Source organism: Microcaecilia unicolor, chromosome 9, assembly GCF_901765095.1.
Source record: "Microcaecilia unicolor chromosome 9, aMicUni1.1, whole genome shotgun sequence".
Lineage (NCBI taxonomy): Eukaryota > Metazoa > Chordata > Amphibia > Gymnophiona > Siphonopidae > Microcaecilia > Microcaecilia unicolor.
The window spans coordinates 223,772,210-223,792,472 of record NC_044039.1 but is presented as its reverse complement, the minus strand read 5'-3'; the positions used below and the strand labels follow the sequence as shown (position 1 = coordinate 223,792,472).

Below are 20,263 nucleotides of genomic sequence, written 5' to 3'. Positions count from 1 at the left end.
ACACATCTGGCAGAAATCACCAACGAAATCAAGCTCTGCTTGAACATCATGGACTCATGGGCAAATGCATTTCAACTAAAACTCAACACAGAAAAAACACAATGTCTCATCATCTCATCCCAATACAATACGAATAAACCCACAAACATAAACACCCCAGGTTACACGCTTCCTATCTCAGACAGCCTGAAAATTCTCGGTGTTATAATCGATCTAAACCTCTCACTAGAGAACCAAGTGAAATCTACACTAAAGAAAATGTTCCACTCAATGTGGAAACTCAAACACGTGAAACCATTCTTCCCAAGGGAAATATTTTGCAACTTGATACAATCAATGGTACTAAGCCATGCAAACTACTGCAATGAAATTTATGCGGGATGCAAAGAACAAATCATAAAGTAACTTCAGACCGCCCAAAACACAGCAGCCAGGCTTATATTTGGAAATATGCAATTTGAAAGCGCCAAACCCCTCTGAGAAAAACTGCACTGGCTCCAATCAGAACGTATTGCTTTCAAAATCTGCACTTTGATTCATAAATTCATCTACGGTGAAGCCCCGGGATACATGATAGACCTCATAGACCTGCCAACCAGAAACACAAAATCAACACGAACATACCTAAATTTCCACTACCCAAGCTGCAAAGGACTCAAATACAAATCAACTTATGCATCCAGCTTTTCCTATATAAGTGCACAACTATGGAACGCACTGCCGAAAGTCGTAAAAACAACGTATGACCACCTAAACTTCCGGAAATCACTAAAAACAAATCTGTTCAAAAAGGCATACCCCACTGACCCAACTTAAAAACCTGAATCCCTGCAACACAACGAAACCAAATGGACATAAAATAACTCTTCCACTCTAAGATCCCTAATGTGTCTGTCACACATGAACCTTATTCTCCCATAATATCACTTTGTATTTGTTCATACCGGAATTGGCGAACGCTTCTACGCTACTGCGTAAGCCACATTGAGCCTGCAAATAGGTGGGATAATGTGGGATACAAATGAAACAAATAAAATAAAAATATGTGGAATCTTGATGATCACATAAAGGAGCTGACCTGCATTTTGCCTGTATGGCAATTATCATTAAAAGTCTGAAACCCGGAGAATAACCTGAAATGTTCCAGCAAGTTAGAGGCTGGCAGTTCAGTAGCACTTGTACGCTTCTTTTATTAATAATTTAAAAGTACATATTTTCTAATTATCTTTTTTTATGAACTTCCTCTCACTTTTACTTTAACATATTTGTCATAATTTATTTTCATTTTGTTTTATTTTGGGGGTGGGGGGGGAGCGGTTCACTGTGCAGTCACTAAGCAATTTGGTTGTAGAAGTGAAGATATAATATAATTTTAGCAATATCTGAAACCTTGGGTGCAGGTATATTCTGGAACATGGCCATATCGGGTTTTAAAATTTTTTTTTTTTTTATATTAATACATTTGGGGGGGGGGGGGTATGTTTTTTTTACACATTTGTACTTAACCTTTTGTTTTTGAACTTTGATATTACACTACTGATTTTAGACTTCTAGATTTATTGTCCTCTTCAAGATGTAAGCTATGTTTCTGCTATTTTGGGGGGAGCCTCTGCTTGTGGCTATTCTGTTTCTCTTTCTGGCCATCCTCATTCCAGCAGAGCATAATTGGTGTCCGATGGCTCATGTTTGATATTCTTCTTTTCAGGCAACGATTCCGACAGCAAAGTCTGGAAGGATCTGACGAGGAAGGAGGTAAGTGTCACTTCTGTCAAAAATTAGCACAAGACTTCCTTTCACTGCAAAAAAAACCAGCAAGTACTGACCAATTCTCCAAGGACAAGCAGGCTGCTTGTTCTCACGATTGGGTCGACGTCCACAGCGGCCCAGGAAACCGGCAAAACTCTGCAAGCAAAATAAAAATCTTTCGAGAACGCTCCAGCGCACGGGCAGAGCGCACCGCGCATGGGTGAACGGCTTCCTGCCCGCAGCACGAGCGTGTCATCCTCAGTTTCTTTTTTTCCGCATCTGAGGTGGCACGGTTTTTTGCTGTGTTCCTCTTACAAGGCCCAGGAGACTTCGTCTGTTTCGCTTCTCTTCGTTTTTACAAAATTTAAAAAAAAAAAAAAATTTTTTTGTTTAGTTTTCTTTTCGTCGCGGCCAGGTTTTATTTTCCCTTTTTCTGCCTTTTTGATTGGCACAATCGCATCCTTTAATTTCGCAGCCGCCGTTTTTCTGTCCATGTCATTGAAGACACCCAGCGGCTTCAAGCGTTGTACTCGATGCAACCGGACCATCTTGGGTACCAACCCCCACGCGTGGTGACTCCAGTGCCTTGGGCCCGATCATCTACCTACTGCTTGTAAGCTGTGTCCTTTGATGAAAAAACGGACCCAAGTGTCTCGGGAGGCTCAACGAGAAAAACTTTTTGCTGATCGGTCCGGTCCTTCGACATCGGTATCGAGGTTGGCATCATCGAGGGAAGCATCGACTTCGAGAGCGCAGGTAATGGCTGCCAAATGACCACATCGCGCTGGGAGCAGCGAGGCATCAAGTGGGTCTCCATGTGTCTCGAGGCATACTTCTATGTAGGCCCCCCGGGACCGACCTTCGTTGGCCCAGGCCCCGAGGAGGCATAAGGATTCCACGTCCTCCTCTTCGGTACCGAGGAGTCTCGATGACGGGCATCGAGCAAAGGCTAAGAAGCACTGTCATCAATTTTCTTCCATGCACAGTACCGAGAGCTCCTGGGAGCCCAGGGATTTGGCACCCGAGATGTATCGGCGCCAGGAGGACCGCTCACCCTCTATACAGGAGGTGCCGATGCGTCGGTCTTTTGGCAGCCTGGTACCAGCTCTCGAGCCTCCACAGATTCTGCCACCGGCTCCTGCACCAGCCCGGAGCCTTTTCCGATGGAAGCTCTCGACGAGCGCATCAAGGCCTTTCTTCCAGAGCTTCTGGAGGGATTGCTGCGCCAGTCTACTTCGGTGCCAAGGGTGCTTGCGCTTTCTGCACCAGCTGTTGAGGCAGCATCTGGTCCTTCACCTGTGGTGAGATCCCTGACCTCAATGCCGCTTGCAGCATCGGTGTCAGCTGCCACCTGGGTCGACTCTCCGATGTTGGCGGAGGAAGCTTCACCGGAGTCCAGGCAGGGGTCGACTTCTCGACATCCCCCTCGAGGTCGTCGCTCCTCAATGTTGAGACAGGCTCGGGTTCGGGCTGCTCTTAGAGAGCTTTTGTCCGATGCCGAGGATGAGCATTCGTGGGAGGAAGAGGAAGATCCCAGATACTTTTCTGAAGAAGAGTCCTTTGTGGTCCTCTCTGATCCTACTCCGCCCATTGAAAGAAGGATTTTTCTTTTTCCTCCTTTGTTCGGGAAATGTATAGGGATATTCCCTTCCCTATGGAGGTTGTGGATGAGCCCAGAGCCGAGATGCTCGAAGTCTTGGATTATCCTTCTCCACCTACAGAGGTTGCAACGGCTCCCTTGCATAACACACTCAGGGAAGTTCTTATGCAAAACTAGTCGTTCCCTCTCTCTAATCCAGTGGTCCCCAAAAAAACTGAGTCCCAGTACAGAGTCCACGGAGAGCCGGTGATGGTGAAGTCTCAGTTACCTCACGATTCTATGGTGGTGGATTCTGCTCTCAAGGGAGCCAAGAGTACTAGGGACTATGCCTCGGCGCCCCCAGGCAGAGAGTCTAGGACCTTGGATTCGTTTGGGAGGAAGACTTATCAGGCCGCTATGCTCGCAGCCAAGATTGAGATACCAGCTCTACACGAGCATCCACTTACGGAACTCGGTGAGGCAACTGTCCAGTTTGGTTGAAGCGCTTTCTCCGGAGCTCACCGAACTTTTTCATCAGGTGGTCAGGCAGCAGAAGGAGTGTCGAAAATGTCCGGGCCAGGGGTACTTACGACACTTTTGATGTGACATCCAGAATAGCTGCTCAAGGTATAGTGATGCACAGACTCTCATGGCTACGTGTCTCTGACCTGGATCATAAGATCCAGCAGTGAATGACGGATGTTCCTTGCCGGGGGGATAACCTTTTTGGCGAAAAAGTAGAGGATGTGGTCGATCAGATCAAAAAGCACCATGGTGCTATGGATTCTCTCTCCCGCCGGGCGTCTTCTGCTACCACCTCCTCATCTAGGAAGTTTTTTGGAGGGAGGTGGAGTGTTCCATATTCCTATAATAGGCGTAGGTACACTCCTGTTTCTCGGCAGCCTGCCCAGGCTCAGACCCAGCACTCGTTCTCGTCAACAGTGTGCGCCTAAGGCCCATGCGGCTCCCCAGCAAAAGCAAGGGACGGGCTTTTGACTGGCTCCAGTACAGCATAGCCACAGTGCAAGTGTCCGTTTCAGACGACTTACCGGTTGGAGGGAGGTTAATATTTTTTCACCAAAGGTGGCTTCTTATAACCTCCAATCGGTTGGTTCTTCAAATAGTCCGGTTAGGATACACTCTGAATCTGGAATCCATACCTCCAAATTGTCCACCGGGAGCTCAGTCCTTCAGCTCCCAGCATAAGCAGGTACTTGCAGAGGAACTCTCCGCCCTTCTAAAGGCCAGTGCGGTCGAACCCGTTCCACCAGGGGAAGAAGGACTGGGATTCTATTCCAGATACTTCCTTGTGCAAAAGAAAACAGGGGGTATGCATCCCATCCTAGACCTAAGGGCCCTGAACAAATTCCTTGTCCGAGAAAAGTTCAGGATGGTTTCCCTCGGCACCCTTCTTCCCATGATTCAGGAAAACGATTGGCTATGCTCTCTAGACTTAAAGATGCCTATACCCACATCTCGATACTCCCAGCTCACAGGAAGTATCATCGATTTCGGTTGGGAACTCGGCACTTTCAGTACTATATACTGCCCTTTGGTCTCGCATCTGTGCCCAGGGTTTTTACAAAGTGCTTGGCTGTTGTCGCAGCATCGCTACGCAGACTGGGAGTGCATGTGTTCCCTTATCTCGATGATTGGCTGGTGACGAGCACCTCGGAGGCAGGCGCTCTACAGTCCATGCGGATGACTATTCGAGTGTTAGAGCTACTGGGGTTGTGATCAATTATCCCAAGTCCCATCTTGTCCCGGTTCAAAAATTGGAGTTCATTGGAGCTCTGTTGGACACATGGACGTCTCAAGCTTATCTTCCCCAGGCAAGGGCAGACAATCTCCTGGCCCTCGTGTCCATGGCTCGAGCGTCTCAACAGATCACAGCTCGGCAGATGTTGAGACTCTTAGGACACATGGCCTCCACAGTTCATCTAATTCCCATGGCACGCCTACATATGAGGTCAGCTCAGTGGACCCTAGCTTTCCAGTGGTGCCAGGCCACAGGGGATCTAGAGTATGTGATCCATCTCTCCACCGACTTTTGCAGTTTCCTTCAGTGGTGGACCATTCGATCCAATTTGACCTTGGGACGTCCATTCCAAATTCCTCAGCCACAAAAAGTGCTGACGACGGATGCATCCCTCCTGGGGTGGGGAGCTCATGTAGATGGACTTCACACTCAAGGAGCTTGGTCCTTTCAGGAAAAGGGTCTTCAGATCAACCTCCTGGAATTACGAGCGATCTGGAACGCTCTCAAGGCTTTCAGAGATTGGCTGTCCAACCAAATCATTCTGATTCAGACAGACAATCAGGTTGCTATGTATTACACCAACAAGCAGGGGGGGCACCGGATCTCGCCCTCTGTGTCAGGAAGCCGTCCAGATGTGGCTTTGGGCGCGCCATTACGGCATGTTTCTCCAAGCCATGTATCTGGCAGGCATAAACAACAGTCTGGCCGACAGGTTGAGCAGGATCATGCAACCTCACGAGTGGTCGCTCAACATGCGCGTTGTCCTCAAGATCTTCCGAGCGTGGGGCACCCCCTTGGTGGATCATTTTGCCCCTCAGATCAATCACAAAGTCCCTCAATTCTGTTCAAGACTTCAGGCTCACGACAGACTAGCGTCAGATGCCTTTCTCCTGCATTGGGGGACAGGCCTTCTGTATGCGTATCCTCCCATACCTCTAGTAGGGAAGACTTTGCTGAAACTCCGAAGAACCGTGGAGATTGGAGTGTTTTCCGACCCTCATCACAGAGAACGAGGGGTCGCTTCTACATCCCAACCTCCAGTCTCTGGCTCTCACGGCCTGGATTTTGAGAGAGGTGGCCTCTTTAGGTCTGTCGGAGGGTGTCTCCCGAGTCTTGCTTGCTTCCAGGAAAGATTCCACGAAAAAGTGTTATTCTTTCAAATGGAGGAGGTTTGCCGTCTGGTGTGACAGCAGAGCCCTAGATCCCTTTTCTTGTCCTACACAGACCCTGCTTGAATACCTTCTACACTTATCAGAGTCTGGTTTCAAGACCAACTCCGTAAGGGTTCACCTTAGTGCAATCAGTGCTTACCATCAACGTGTAGAAGGTCAGCCTATCTCTGGACAGCCTTTAATAGTTCATTTCATGAGAGGCTTGCTTTTGTCAAAGCCCCAGTCAAACCTCCACCAGTGTCATGGGATCTCAACGTCGTTCTCACCCAGCTGATGAAAGCTCCTTTTGAGCCACTGAATTCCTGTCATCTGAAGTATTTAACCTGGAAGGTCATTTCCTTGGTGGCTGTTACTTCAGCTCGCAGAGTCAGTGAGCTCCAAGCCCTGGTAGTACATGCATCTTATATCAAATTTCACCATAACAGAATAGTCCTCCGTACTCACCCTAAGTTCTTGCCGAAGGTGGTGTCGGAGTTCCATCTGAACAAATCAGTTGTCTTGCCAACATTTTTCCCCGTCCACATACCCGCCCTGGTAAGGACAAGTTGCACACCTTGGACTGTAAGAGAGCATTGGCCTTTTACATGGAGCGGACAAAGCCAGGACAGTCCGCCCAGCTGTTTCTTTTAATCCCAACAGGATGGGAGTTGCCATCGGAAAATGCACAATCTCCAGTTGGCTAGCAGATTGCATTTCCTTCACTTATGCCCAAGCTGGGCTGACTTTGGAGGGCCATGTCACGGCTCACAATGTTAGAGCCATGGCTGCGTCAGTGGCTCACTTAAAGTCAGCCTCCACTGAAGAGATTTGCAAGGCTGCAACGTGGTCATCAGTCCACAAATTCACATCTCACTACTGCCTTCAGCAGGATACCCGACGCGACAGTCAGTTTGGGCAGACGGTGCTGCAGAATCTGTTTGGGGTTTAGAATCCAACTCCACCCTCCTAGGCCCATTTCTGTTTTGTTCCACTCTGCACTCTCACCTAGTTGAATTTATTTTCAGGTCAATCTCTGTTACGTCCTCGCCGTTGCGAGGCCCAATTGACCAGTGTTTATTATTTTGAGTGAGCCTGGGGGCTAGGGATACCCCATCAGAATATTGTGCCTGCTTGTCCTCAGAGAAAATGAAGATACATACCTGTAGCAGGTAGTCTCCGAGGACAGCAGGCTCAATATTCTATCAACCCTCCCTCCTCCCTGTTGGAGTTATTGCACTTATATTGTTTTGCTTTTTATTCAACTGAGCACTGCACGTTCGCGTCGCTGGTGGGAAGCCGTTCGCACATGCGTGGTGAGTTGGCCCGAGCGACGGAACGTTCAAGAGGATTCCTGTGCTTTTGAAGTTTCTTCCAGTCTCCTGGGCCGTCACGGACGACGACCCATCAGTCAGAATATTGAGCCTGCTGTCCTCGGAGAATACCTGCTACAGGTATGTATCTTCATTTTAGTGTAGTGCCTAATTTTTATCCAAAGGTTCTGTATCTTAGGGCAAATCCAAAATGAATTCTAAAAAGAATTAATGGCTTGCCCATACATCAGACAGAGAGAGGTTTGTGAAAATAGCATTCCCATACTCTCACGCTAGGCGTGAGGCCTGGGGAGGCTCTTCAGACTTTTCAAAATATCCCAGTCAGGCAATGAAGTTCCCTCATCCCCCTCCCATCTAGCTCTCAGATCTTCTAAATTCTTTGGTGACTCCCATTGAATCAGAGCTTGATGAAGGCCTGAAACTGAAAACTCATCTTTAGATATTTCAGTAAAAAAATCTCCGTATCTGGGCTCCAGTTATGCAAATTAAAAGCCTTTTATCCAAGGAATTGGCAATAAGCGAATCTATTAACCCAAGTGATCCCTATTCGAGTTTGGAGCTCTTCCCCTTCCCTGCTCAGCAGATGTTCCAGTAAATATATACCTTTTTGTTCCCACAAAGCAAATATATTATTATCCAGCCCTGGTTCAAAAGCCACATTCCCCCTTATGGAGAGCTGATCTGTGACCAGAGTATCACCTCCTAAAGTTGCACAAGGACCTTCCACACATCCTGCATCGGGCCTAGCTGCAAGCTTCGCCGGAAAGTCTTAGGAAGCTGAGCCGACTGGTGATGGAGTAAAGAATAAAAACTATATGGGGTATAATACACCTTTTCAAATTCCAAAGGGGTATGTACGGAGCTATGGCGGAGCCAATCCCCCATGTGCCATAGTAAGCAGACTTTCTTATATAATTTCAAATTAGGAAGTCCCAAGCCCCCCTGACATCTGCCCCCCAACAAAAAAGAAAAATGCATCTTTGGTTTCCTATGAGCCCAACAAAATTGGGAAATGACTCTTGAGATCGTTTTGTAATAGGCGCAAAGGTAGTGTTTGTAAAAGATAAAGCCATTTCGGAAAGAACACCATTTTCACAACGCTTATCCAGCCTATCAGCATTGGGAGAAGATCCCTCCAGCTCTCCAATTGTCGTTCAGTAACATCCATAAGAACTTAGACATTTAACTGATACAACATAGACGCATCCATTCCTAATTGAATGCCCAAGTACTTAAAGCAATCATCTGCCCAGTGCAAAGAACAACCCAGGCCCCAGGAATGCTGCAGATGCACAGACAACAGCAAAGCCTACAATCTGGTTAAGTTTAATCTAAAGCCTGCATAATCCCCGTATTCCCTAAAAGTTTCCAAAAGCACTGGCAGAGAGTGTCAAGGGCCAAAAGATCTTCAGCAAAAGCTGCCACCTTAAAACAACTAGGCCCCACCGACTCTCCCTGAATAGCCAGATTCTCCATTATATCCCAGAGCAATGGATCTAAGATTAATACAAAGAGGAGAGGAGAGAGGGGGCAACCCTGCCTCATCCCTGGGGAATGGAGAAGTCAGGTGAGTCTGTGCCATTTACCAGTAATCGAGCCCAAGAGGCCGAATATAAGGCCTTAATGACCGATGTAAAAGAACCTGAAAACCCATATTTATCCAATATGTCAAAAAGAAAATCCCAATGAACATGATCAAAAACTGCATCAAAACTGATAAGCAAATAATCCCGATCTTTCCTATACCAAAACTCCTATGTAGCTAGAATTTTTCAGAAGTTTTTAGCTATGGAGCGGCCTCAAACAAAACCCACCTGAAATTCATGTAGAAGGGAGGGGAGAATCTTAGCTAAATGGTTCACCATTATCTTAGCAAACAACTTCACCTCATAGTTCAATAAAGAAATGGGCCAATAGGATTCAGGAATAGTGGGATCTCGCCCTGGTTTAAGAAGTACAATAATTTGCACTACGTTAAGTGATGGTGGTAGGGATTCTGATGCTACTACTACAATAAACATATTCATGAGGGGTGGCACTACCTCTTCCCTCAGAATTTTATAAAACTTAGCTTGATAACCATCAGTACCAGGGGCCTTCAAGAGAGGGCTGTGCTGAATCGCCCAGTAGACTTCATCATCCTCCAGTAGGCGCATTCAACAAATCCTGATCCATCTGGACCAGGGAGGGCAAATTCAAGTTATCTAAGTATGAACTGTTCGATAACCCCTCATCTGTGGGAGCAGCATAGAGATGTCAATAGTAAGAGTGGAAAATGTCACAAATATTCTCATCTTTAGTTCACCGGCCCCCCTTCTGGTCGCACATTGATAAAATCTGCCTAAATGTTTCAGTATCTCTTCACCATGAATAGCAAGAGCCCACAAAGGGACACGCTGTACCAGTGACCCACTAAGTATCCGTAAGGCAAAGAGAGACCCTGCTGCCCTCATTCAAAGCAAGTCAGTAGCATTTGCCATCACAAAACAGCCGGACAGACCATTCAGCCGCATCTGCAGGGGCCCGCGCTGTGGGAATGAGACTCCAGTAGACTTGCATCCGAGGGCTCTGATGCGCTGCTTGATCAGCCCAGGACCAAACAGCCAATGCATCCCAGGGCTTGACCAAAGATCCAAGGATTCCGTACCATGGCAATGGCAGCGGTTCTCTCAAAGAGCTAAGAGAACTGCTAGTGTGTTTAGTCAGATGCTTTAAATCTAAAATAACAAATGACTCCTTCCAGAGCGGAAAAACAGCTATAACCAGCTTGCAGGTCATAGAGGCAGCAGCCCATCAGTCAACGCTGGGCAGAGGTAGATGCGCCTTCTCTCTTGATCCAAAGTAAAAGTTCTTGAGCCTCTGCCACTGTAGGACAAGTATAAGTAGTGCCATTGAAAGTCACCCACAGCGTATAAGGATACAACAAAGCAAAGTGGATCTTGAGAGAGGACAGCTTGATACAGATAGGGGCAAAAGTCTTTCGCTGTGCTGCCACTTTAGTGGAGTAGTCTTAAACATAAAATCCATTTATTCTCTATGTCAAAGGCTTCCCCGATTATATCACTTGCATAATGGCACTTTTATGTGCAAAATTTAATACCTCTAAGATGACCACTCATGATCTGGGTGAGATGACCTACCTGGGTTCCACTCTGGGAGATGAAGTTCCCTCTTCAGCCACAGCTCAAGAAATTTGATAAACTCTTTATCCGCAATCAATTCTGGTAAACCTAATAATCAGAGGTTATTCCTCCGGGACCTGTTCTCGAGGTCCTCCACTTTATCTTCCAGTGCCGCTACCCTCCTAGCCAGTTGAGTCAGAGAGTCTTCCACCATAGATACCCTGTCTTCCACTGTGCTCATCCTGGTCTGAAATGCTGCACAATCCTTAGGTAATTCCTCCAACTGATTTTGCACCAGTTCCAACTTGGAAACTATTGGGCTTAATCGCCTCTCAGGCATCTCTTCCAACTCCAAAGTCATCTCCACGGCGAGCTCCGTGATCCAAGCTGAGGATATGGTCTGTCCTGCTGAGCTAGTGGGCGCCACCATCTTGTCCTCAGCTGCCCTGCTGCGGTGTCTCTCTCTGGTTGGAAATTTCGCTGTCATAAGAAAGCTCAGGCCGAATCAGAGTATTAATGAGGTCTACTGCCCTTTAGAAGACTAAAAGGTGAGCGGGGAGGGGGGGATCGATGCTGCTTGAATGTTGGGTTGTTTTTTTTTAAAGCAGGGTGGACGGAGAAGTGTTACGGAACAGCCTCCCATGGTTATGGTGTCCCTACCATCCAATTTTTGTTTTTCATTTTAAAACAATTTCTTCCCCCCCCCCAACCTACTACTACCGTTTATCATTTCTATAGCGCTATTAACAGTACGTAGTGCTGTACACTTGAACATGAAGAGACAGTCCCTGCTCGAAAGAGCTTACAATCTAATCAGGACAGACAAGGCAAATAAGGGATAAGGGAATTACTAAGGTGGGAAGGATAAAACATACATGGGTACTGTACAAGAGAATAGGGGTTAAGTCTATGGTGCAGCAAGATAAAAGGAATGGAGTCTGGAGTTGGCAGAGGAGGAGAAGGGTACAGATAAGAGAGATTTACCTAATGAACGGAGTATCCAGGGAGGAGTGTATGGAGAGATAAGAGTGGAAAGATACTGAGGAGCTGAAGAGTGAATGCACTTGTAAGTCGATAAGAGGAGTTTGAACTGTGTGTGGAAAGGGATAGGGAACCAATGAAGTGACTTGAGGAGAGGGCTAATATGAGCATAGTGACACTGGCGGACTATAAGTCGTGCAGCAGAATTTTGAACAGATTGAAGGGAAGAGAGATGGCTTAGTGGGAGACCTATGAGGAGCAAGTTGCAATAGTCTAAGCAAGACACCATCAAGTCTAAGCAAGATAAGAGTGTGGATTAGGGTTTTGGTATTGTCCTCAGAAACGAAAGGATGAATTTTGGTGATATTATAGAGAAAGAAAGGACAGATTTTAGCAGTCTGTTGGATATGTGCAGAGAAAGAGAGAGAGGAGTCGAAGATAAACCCAAGGTTATGAACTGATGAGACAGGAAGGATGAGAGTGTTATCCACTGAGATGGAGAATGGGGAAGAGGAGAAGTGAGTTTAAGGAGAAAAATAAGAAGCTCAGTCTTCATCGTGTTTAGTTTCAGATTCCGGTGATATTTCCAGACAGCAATGTCAGACAGGCAGGCTGATACATTGACCTGGATTCCTGCTGAAATTTGTGGTGTGGAGAGGTAGATCTGGGAGTCATCAGCATAAGGGTGATACTGAAAACCATGGGATGAGATCAGAGCACCAAGAGAAGAAGTGTAGATGAAGAAAAGAGGTCCCAAGACAGAGCCCTGAGGTACACCAACTCATAGTGGGATAGAAGTGGAGGAGGATTCACCAAAGTATACACTAAAGGTGTGATGGGAGAGATGAGAAGAAAACCAGGAAGGAACAGAGCCCTGAAATCCAAGTGAGGACAGTGTATCAAGGAGTAGGTGGTGATCAACAGTGTTAAAAGCAGCAGATAGATCGAGAAAGATGAGGATAAGAATAGAGACCTTTGGATCTGGCCAGGAATAGTTCATTAGAGACTTTAGCAAGGGCTGTTTCAGTTCAATGAATAGGGTGAAAGCCAGATTGAAGAATAACTTGAGATGAAAAAAAGTCAAGACAACAGTGGTGAACAACATGTTCCAGTATCTTAGAATAGGAGAGAGAGGAGGGAGATGGGGGTAATAGTTCGAAGGACAGGTTGGGTCCAATGAAGGTTTTTTGAGGAATGGTGTAAATATGGCATGTTTGAAGGCATCAAGAACAGTTGCAGTAGAAAGTGATTGAAGATATGACAGATAGAAGGGATGACAGTAGGAGAGAGAATAGGATCAGAGGAACAGGTAATCAGTTTTGAGGAGGAAAGAAAATGTGCAGTTTCCTCTTCAGTGATTTCAGAAAAGGAGGTAGGGGTTGAAGGAGGGTTGAGAGAATGGACTGAGGGAAGGAGAGGTAGAGGTGACTTGGTTGAGGACCTTATCATTGTCAGGCTTTCAAAGCAGAACCTGGATTTGTGAGCCCTTGGGCTACTGCCGAGGAGTGGCAGCAGCAGACAAAACCACCCCACACCAGAGACAAGGCAGAACTCTGGCAGGGACAGCTAGACTTCACCTGCACTTGACCACCATTCCCCAGGGGTTGAGCCCCCAGGTGCAGGTGGCCGGCAGGACTTACCGGACAGGGCAGGAACTGGAAACCAACTAGGCTGAACAGGATAGGACTAAGGGTCAGAGGGGAAAGGAATATACATGGACAGCAAGGCAGGAAACTGGGCTAGAACTCAAGACAGACAACACTACACTAGGCAGGAAATGGACAGGCTTAAGGGTCAGGACTGAAAGCTGCAAAGCAGCCACTAAGAAAGGAAACACAGACAGGTAAGAGACAGAACTGAAAGCTGCCAGGCAGCCATTAAACAAGAAACACAGACAACCAAGAACTAGACAGAGAAATACAAACAAGAAACAAGACTTGGAAACAAGCAATATAGTACAAGATACACTACACAAAGACTAGACTGAAATCAGGCAAGAATCTCAGACAATAAACTGGACTAGGCAGAAGTGCACAGAGCACTCCAGCATACCAGAGACCTTAGGCGCTGCAAAGGCAAACACAGAAGTTTCTAGATGATTAATAAAGCACATCAGCACCTGAGGCTCAGCTGCAGCAATCTCAAGGCAACTACGGGTGCTGTTCAGGCACAAACAAGAAAGACAAGTCTGGCAGCCTGGAAGATCCGGACCGGACTGGGCTGAAGCCTGGAACGGGTAGGGACAGCAAGACAGTCCATGGCAGTCACCAGTTCTGGTCACCAGAGGGCGAGGGGAGCACCAACCAAGAAGCAGGCAGAAAGCATACTGAAGCATAGAGAGGCTCAACATACACAGGTGCAGCACAGTGGAGCAATCAGAGCCATGCTGGAAGCAGCCAGCACACAGACACAGAGCTAAGTCAGGCAACACACACAGGTGTAGTATAGTGGAGTAATTAGAGCCACGCTGGAAGCAGCCAGCACACAGAGACAGAACTAACTCAGAAAGGACAGACAGAAGCCAGCTCAGAAGCTGACCCCCAGAAATAAGATACGTCTGAGAGGGGTCACGACCACAGACGTGACAATTATGAAGTATTCAGCCAGAGTCTGGGGAGAAAGTGAAGGGGGGAGTTGGAAGTGAAGGCACTTTGAGAAGAGAGTTCAGTGTGGCAAAGAGATGTCAAGGATTTGATCAAAGAGAGTTTGTCAACTGGATGTAGTAGTCCTGTTTGGCAAGAATTTGAAATGTATGAAGTCAGCATGGGCACGGGATATCAGCCAAAGGCATTCGGCAGATCAGGCACAGGAATGTAGGTAGCGGTTTCTAGAGGCTGGGATTTGGTACGCCTTACAGAATGGGTAATGGAAGGAGCAAGAGTATCCAGAGCAAGAGGAGAGAATAGTATTATAGGAAAAGACAGCCTCATTGACAGACCTGGATAACATCGTAGTTGACAAGAGGTTTTTGAAACACTGGAGGTCAATCCTATACGCAACCAAGAAAGAGAAGAAAGAAAAGAAAGTATCACTCAGATCCAGAGGAGGTTCTAGTGAAATACAATCTAAATAAAGAGAAATGCTCCATCAAAACAAATAATGAGCCGGTGGGGGGGAAGAGGGGTTGGTGTTTGGGAGGAGGGGATAGTGCTGGGCAGACTTATACGGTCTGTGCCCTGAAAAAGACAGGTACACATCAAGGTAAGGTATACACATGAGTTCATCTTGTTGGGCAGACTGGATGGACCGTGCAGGTCTTTTTCTGCCATCATCTACTATGTTTCTATGAATAGGGTCCCAGATTCTTTCCCATTTAGGAACCCTGTCCAAGTAGCTATCGATGCTCCATTTCGCAGATATACCACATCTTATTCATCAATTTCACCAGAGATGGAGCAGTTTTTTTCCAAAACTCGCCAAGATCGAGTGTGCCACACTCATAGCATGGCGAACCAACTGCGATTGAGAGCGAGTGAGGCCAAGTGATTTTTTTGTTGAAAGGTAGCCGACTGCCACTGCAATCCATTTCTGCAGTCTGTTGTAAGGCAGTCCAATAAGCTGTAGCCTTCGTACAGTTCCACCAAATGTGACCCATAGAGCCTTGGTTACCACATCCTCTCCAACAAAGCAGAGACACGCTAGAAAACACGTGGTGGAGATGGACTGGCGTGCGATACCATCTATACATAACCTTAACTGTATTTTCTTTGATGGGCACTGCTAAGGAAATTTTTAACACCTTTTTCCATAGTGTTCCAGTCATTATCACCAAAATGAATCCACAATTCTTTATCTCAGTTCACTCAGTGCAAAGTGTATGAATGAGATTGACTTCTCTGGTATTTATAGAGACAAGTAATCAAGTCCCTGGTACCTCTGGAGCACTTTGGCAGGGCCTGCAGTTAAAAAAAAATGTTTCATCTGAGTAGATGCATAGAAATCCTGCAGAGGAAGCTGGTATTCCCCAAAAAGTGCTAAAGAGAATCAGGGTCTCAACCATATATATTTTTGCCAATCCTCTTCAGACCTTCACTGGATTTTTCTTCTGTGAATACTGAATAGAAATAATTGTTGAGCAATTCTGCTTTCTCCAAAGACAAGCAGGCATATTTTTTCATTTTTTTCAATTTTTATTATCATTCTTCAGTTTCTAGTCCCCATATACTAATCTGTAATGGTATTAACGTCCCAGTTTTCACAAATCTTCACACTTTTCCACAAATAGGAAATATTTAATATCCTCTGCCAAGAGATACATTTAAGAGAAGGAATACATGTACATTTTTTAAGAGAAAGGAAATAGACCCGTTCAGAATCATAAACCCTTTTATTTTATTTCAATTAACAGTTCTTTCATTTTAAATTTTCATCTTTGCAATTGGTTTCAAATTTCTAGCATTTATTTATAGATTTGGAATGATACAATTTGGTTTTTACAAATCATCAGGCTTTAAACTTTACATGTATTTAATTAATCTTTTAATAAACCAGTGTTTTTCACACTCTTTTATACAGATGTACACACATACACACATATATATAAATATTATATGGCTATTTATAGAATTTGTTTTTTTACTTTATCTGGTTATTTTTGTATTCAACTTGTTCTTAACCTGTATTTGTATTTTATTGTATATATATATATTTACATATATTTTTTAACATTTGAGTTTCCTGTTTTATCTGCGATTTTGGTTTATATCGCATTGTTTGTACAGTTATCATTTTCTTAATTATGTATTCGTGTTTATATGTGTTTTGTAGACTCCTGATGCGCCTAACGGCCAAAACACAACGTTTGTGTAGAGTCTTTTTTCATCAATAAATAACTGTTTTTAAGAATTTATTTGTCCAGTCTTTGGTTTTCCATGATCAAACATCCCACTTTTCTTTCACATGTGGGTGACGACATGCATGGAACCCGATGCGGAAACTTCCATAGTTGTCACTTTAAAATTCTGAGACAATGTCCCCACCTCGTATGCACAGGTGCCTTCCCACCCAAGCATGGGACCAACAGCCTATCGTTTTCCATGGAGCAGAGAGGTTGGTTTTCTATCTCTCCTCAGTGCGTGAAACATGTCTTTTGGTGCCTTCCCTTGTTTCAGGATATTTTTTCTTCATCATCTTTTTCTGTATTAATTTTGGTCAATTTATTCATTTTTCAATTTTGGAGCTCTGGAATCTGGTTAATGAATAGTTAATTTTAGTCTAGAATATTTAAGGAAAATATTCTGCCTTTGACCCCTTCTTTTGCCTGAGAAGCATTGACCATTTTTGGGTACGTGACTACTTGAGCTTCCCAGGCCATAGAGCCTTTGACCTTGTGTCGGCCATTTTCCCCTTCATGTCCACAGGGGTGCCCAGTGGCTTTAAGAAATGTGCTTGATGCAATAGGACTGTTTCAGCCACAGACCCCCATAACTGATGTGTCCAGTGCTAGGGTCCAGAACACCGGGTCATACAGTGTAGCCTCTACCGGCACATGCAGGCAAGGGCCCTTAAAGCCCTTTTACATAGAGAGCTACTCTTCCTCTTTCAACACAGTCCACAGGGCTACTTCTTTTCCTCACATCCCTGTATTTTCTGCTGCTTTAATAATGTCTTTTACTTAGAGAGGTACTCCTCCTTTTTTTGTCATCTCTATCCTTCCTGAATAGGTTAGAGCCAGGTAGAATGATATCCCATACATGACACTCATTGAACCATGTGTCTTTAACAGCCACAGTGACCAAGTCTATGTCCACTATTAGGGCTTGGAGTATACTAGTAGCACGGCTGTTTTGTGATGAGTAGGACCAACTTTTTTCTGTCCACTCCCCACCTCCATTTCACCCCTGCAATTGTTATCACTGTCTGCAGACCTTGAGAAACTGGGGCTTTCACTCAAATGCTCAAATTCATGTCTCCAGCATGGCAGCATACATAGCTGCTACTGCTTTTCCCTGTGACCTCAGGCCAATGCTAAGAAAAACAGCAACACCCTATGTGAACCGTGGCCAAAGCCTGGCCTGTTATGTGTCAGCACTGAAGCCCCTTCTCCCTGGCTCTAGCCTTTCTGGAAGTGCCACTTTCTGTTTGCTTTATTAGAATTACTCTGTGTGCATGCTGACCTGTAGCCAGGATCAGTGTGTACAGTCACCTCTGATAGAGCTGTCAGAAACAGCTCTGTCCATGCAGGCTAGCTCAAAAGCTTCAGGAGGAGGGCGAAGGCCACTGTAAGTTCCCAGCACTTACCCAGTTCACAGTAGTTGAGCTCAAACTGAACCTGGTGACAGGATGTAGGGTCACTGAGCAGTAGGAGCTTAAACGCCCATACTAGTGACTAGAACAAGAGATCAAAAGTCTGGTGGTCACTGCCCAGCTTGAAAACACTTCTTTCCTGTGTTTGTCTCTTACTGTACCTCTTCTTCCTTCCATGTAGATATTCCTGTCATCCCAGACTTAGAAGAGGTTCAGGAGGAAGACCTGGCCATGCAAGTGGCTGCACCACCAAGGTAAGAACACATCATGTGACTCAGGGACTGAGGCACGTAGGCTTAGAGAATAGATACTAAGGGGCCAATGCTCAGAACCTAACGCCGGTGCTAGAGGGCTGTAGTTCCAGAAACAACCCGCCCACAAAATGGTAGCGCAAATTATATTTAAATGTATTCAAACAGATGTTTGCTTGTGATCTGAGCTGTATAAGAACAAGAGTAGCTATACTGGGTCAGACCAATGGTCCATCTAGCCCAGTATCCTGTTTCCAAGAGTGGCCAGGCCAGGTCACAAGTACCTGACAGAAACCCAAATCGTGGCAACGCTCCATGCTACAAATCCCAGGGCAAGCAGTTGCTTCCCCATCCTGCTTATAATCGAAAGAGAAAAATGCCTATATTGCGGCCCAAATCGGGAGGTGGGCGCCCAAATCGGTATAATCGAAAGCCGATTTTGGGCGTTTCCAACTGCAATCCGTCGCGGAAACGGGTAAAGTTGACGGGGGCGTGTCGGAAGCGTGGTGAAGACGGAACTGGGGCGTGGTTATCAGCCAAGGAGAGATGGGCGTCTTTAGCTGATAATCGAAAAAAAAAAAGGCGTTTTTGCTGTGATTTTGGGTCACTTTTTTTTGGACCCTTTTTTTCACAAACAAGTCCCAAAAAAGTGCTCCAACTGCCCAGATGACCACTGGAGGGAATCGGGGATGACCTCCCCGGACTCTCCCAGTGGTCACTAACCCCCTCCCACCAAAAACAAAAACCCACTTTAAAAACTTTTTTTCCAGCCTTTATGCCAGCCTCAAATGCCATACCCACCTCCATGACAGCAGAATATGTTCGATCCTGTCACAGCCTTTCCCTGGGTCAGATGTGGCTCTCGGGTGCACTACAGGGTCACATCAGCATTGCATTGTGGTGGGTTTAGGGTATTGGGCTCCGTGATTTCATTAGCTTGTGTTACAGTCTCACGATGTTAGTAGTTGGTAGGCTCTTCTCCCATGGTGCTTTTCCCCCCTGCTAACTGGGTCAGAGTGTGCCCTGTTGTGTTTCCTGTTGTAGTCCATGCGATAGTGGCCATTTTTGTAAGCCAGTTTTAGTTCCCTTTCCTGTGTTAGCCACATTAGAGAACTTAGTTCTTACCTTGAATGTGGCTGAAAGAGGGCATTGTACAGCATTCTGCCAGCTCTGACCTACTGCTCATCTCAGTACCAGGGAGATTCGTTGCCAGTGGGGCACAACCTGTGATCTGCAGTTAACTGTGAGTAAGCGTGCTTATTCCAATAAAGGACGTTTATGGAGAGATTAGTCTTCAGGTGTCAACTGGTGTGCCAATGTTATATAGCAGCATCAAGTCCTAGAGGCCTGCGTGTATGCAGGTCCCTGGAGCACTTTTAGTGGGTACCGCAGTGCACTTCAGCCAGGTGGACCCAGGCCCATCCCCCCCCTACCTGTAACACTTGTGCTGGTAAATGGGAGGTCTTCAAAACCCACTGTACCCACATGTTGGTGCCCCCTTCATCCTTAAGAGCTATGGTAGTGTTGTACATTTGTGGGTAGTGGGTTTTGGGGGAGGGGGGTTGGGGGCTCAGCACCCGTGGTAAGGGAGCTATGCATGTGGGAGCTTTTTCTGAAGTCCACCGCACTGACCTCTAGGGTGCCCAGTTGGTGTCCTGGCATATCAGGGGGGCCAGTGTACTATGAATCCTGACCCCTCCCATGACCAAATGGCTCGGATTAGGACATTTTTGAGCTGGGCGTTTTTAGTTTCCATTATCGCTAAAAAGAAACAAACGCCCAGCTGAAAAACGTCCATTTTTTCGATAATAAGGTCTGTCCCGCCTCTTCACGTACCCGTTTTCGGACATAGATGCCCATGGAGATAGGCATTCGCGTTCGATTATGCCCCTCCACGTCTGTCTGAATAGCAGACTATGGACTTTTCTTCCAGGAACTTGTCCAAACCTTTTTTTAAACCCAGATATGCTTACCAGTGTTACCACATCCTCTGGCAAAGAGTTCCAGAGCTTAACTATTTGTTGAGTGAAAAAATATTTTCTCCTATTTGTTTTAAAAATATTTCCATGTAACTTCTTTGAGTGTCCCCTAGTCTTT

The 20,263-nt window shown here is 45.9% G+C and overlaps 1 protein-coding gene across 3 annotated transcripts in view; it reads left to right on the top strand.

Annotated features, from left to right (window-relative positions):
* Nucleotides 1–20,263, top strand: part of IFT43 (intraflagellar transport 43) — a 79,377-nt gene that overhangs the window by 44,237 nt on the left and 14,877 nt on the right. For all 3 annotated transcript variants that reach the window (XM_030215012.1, XM_030215011.1, XM_030215013.1), the window contains 2 exons: nucleotides 1,706–1,752; nucleotides 18,097–18,169. In XM_030215012.1, coding sequence (XP_030070872.1) covers nucleotides 1,706–1,752; nucleotides 18,097–18,169 — 120 coding nt within the window. The remainder of the gene's footprint in view (nucleotides 1–1,705; nucleotides 1,753–18,096; nucleotides 18,170–20,263) is intronic.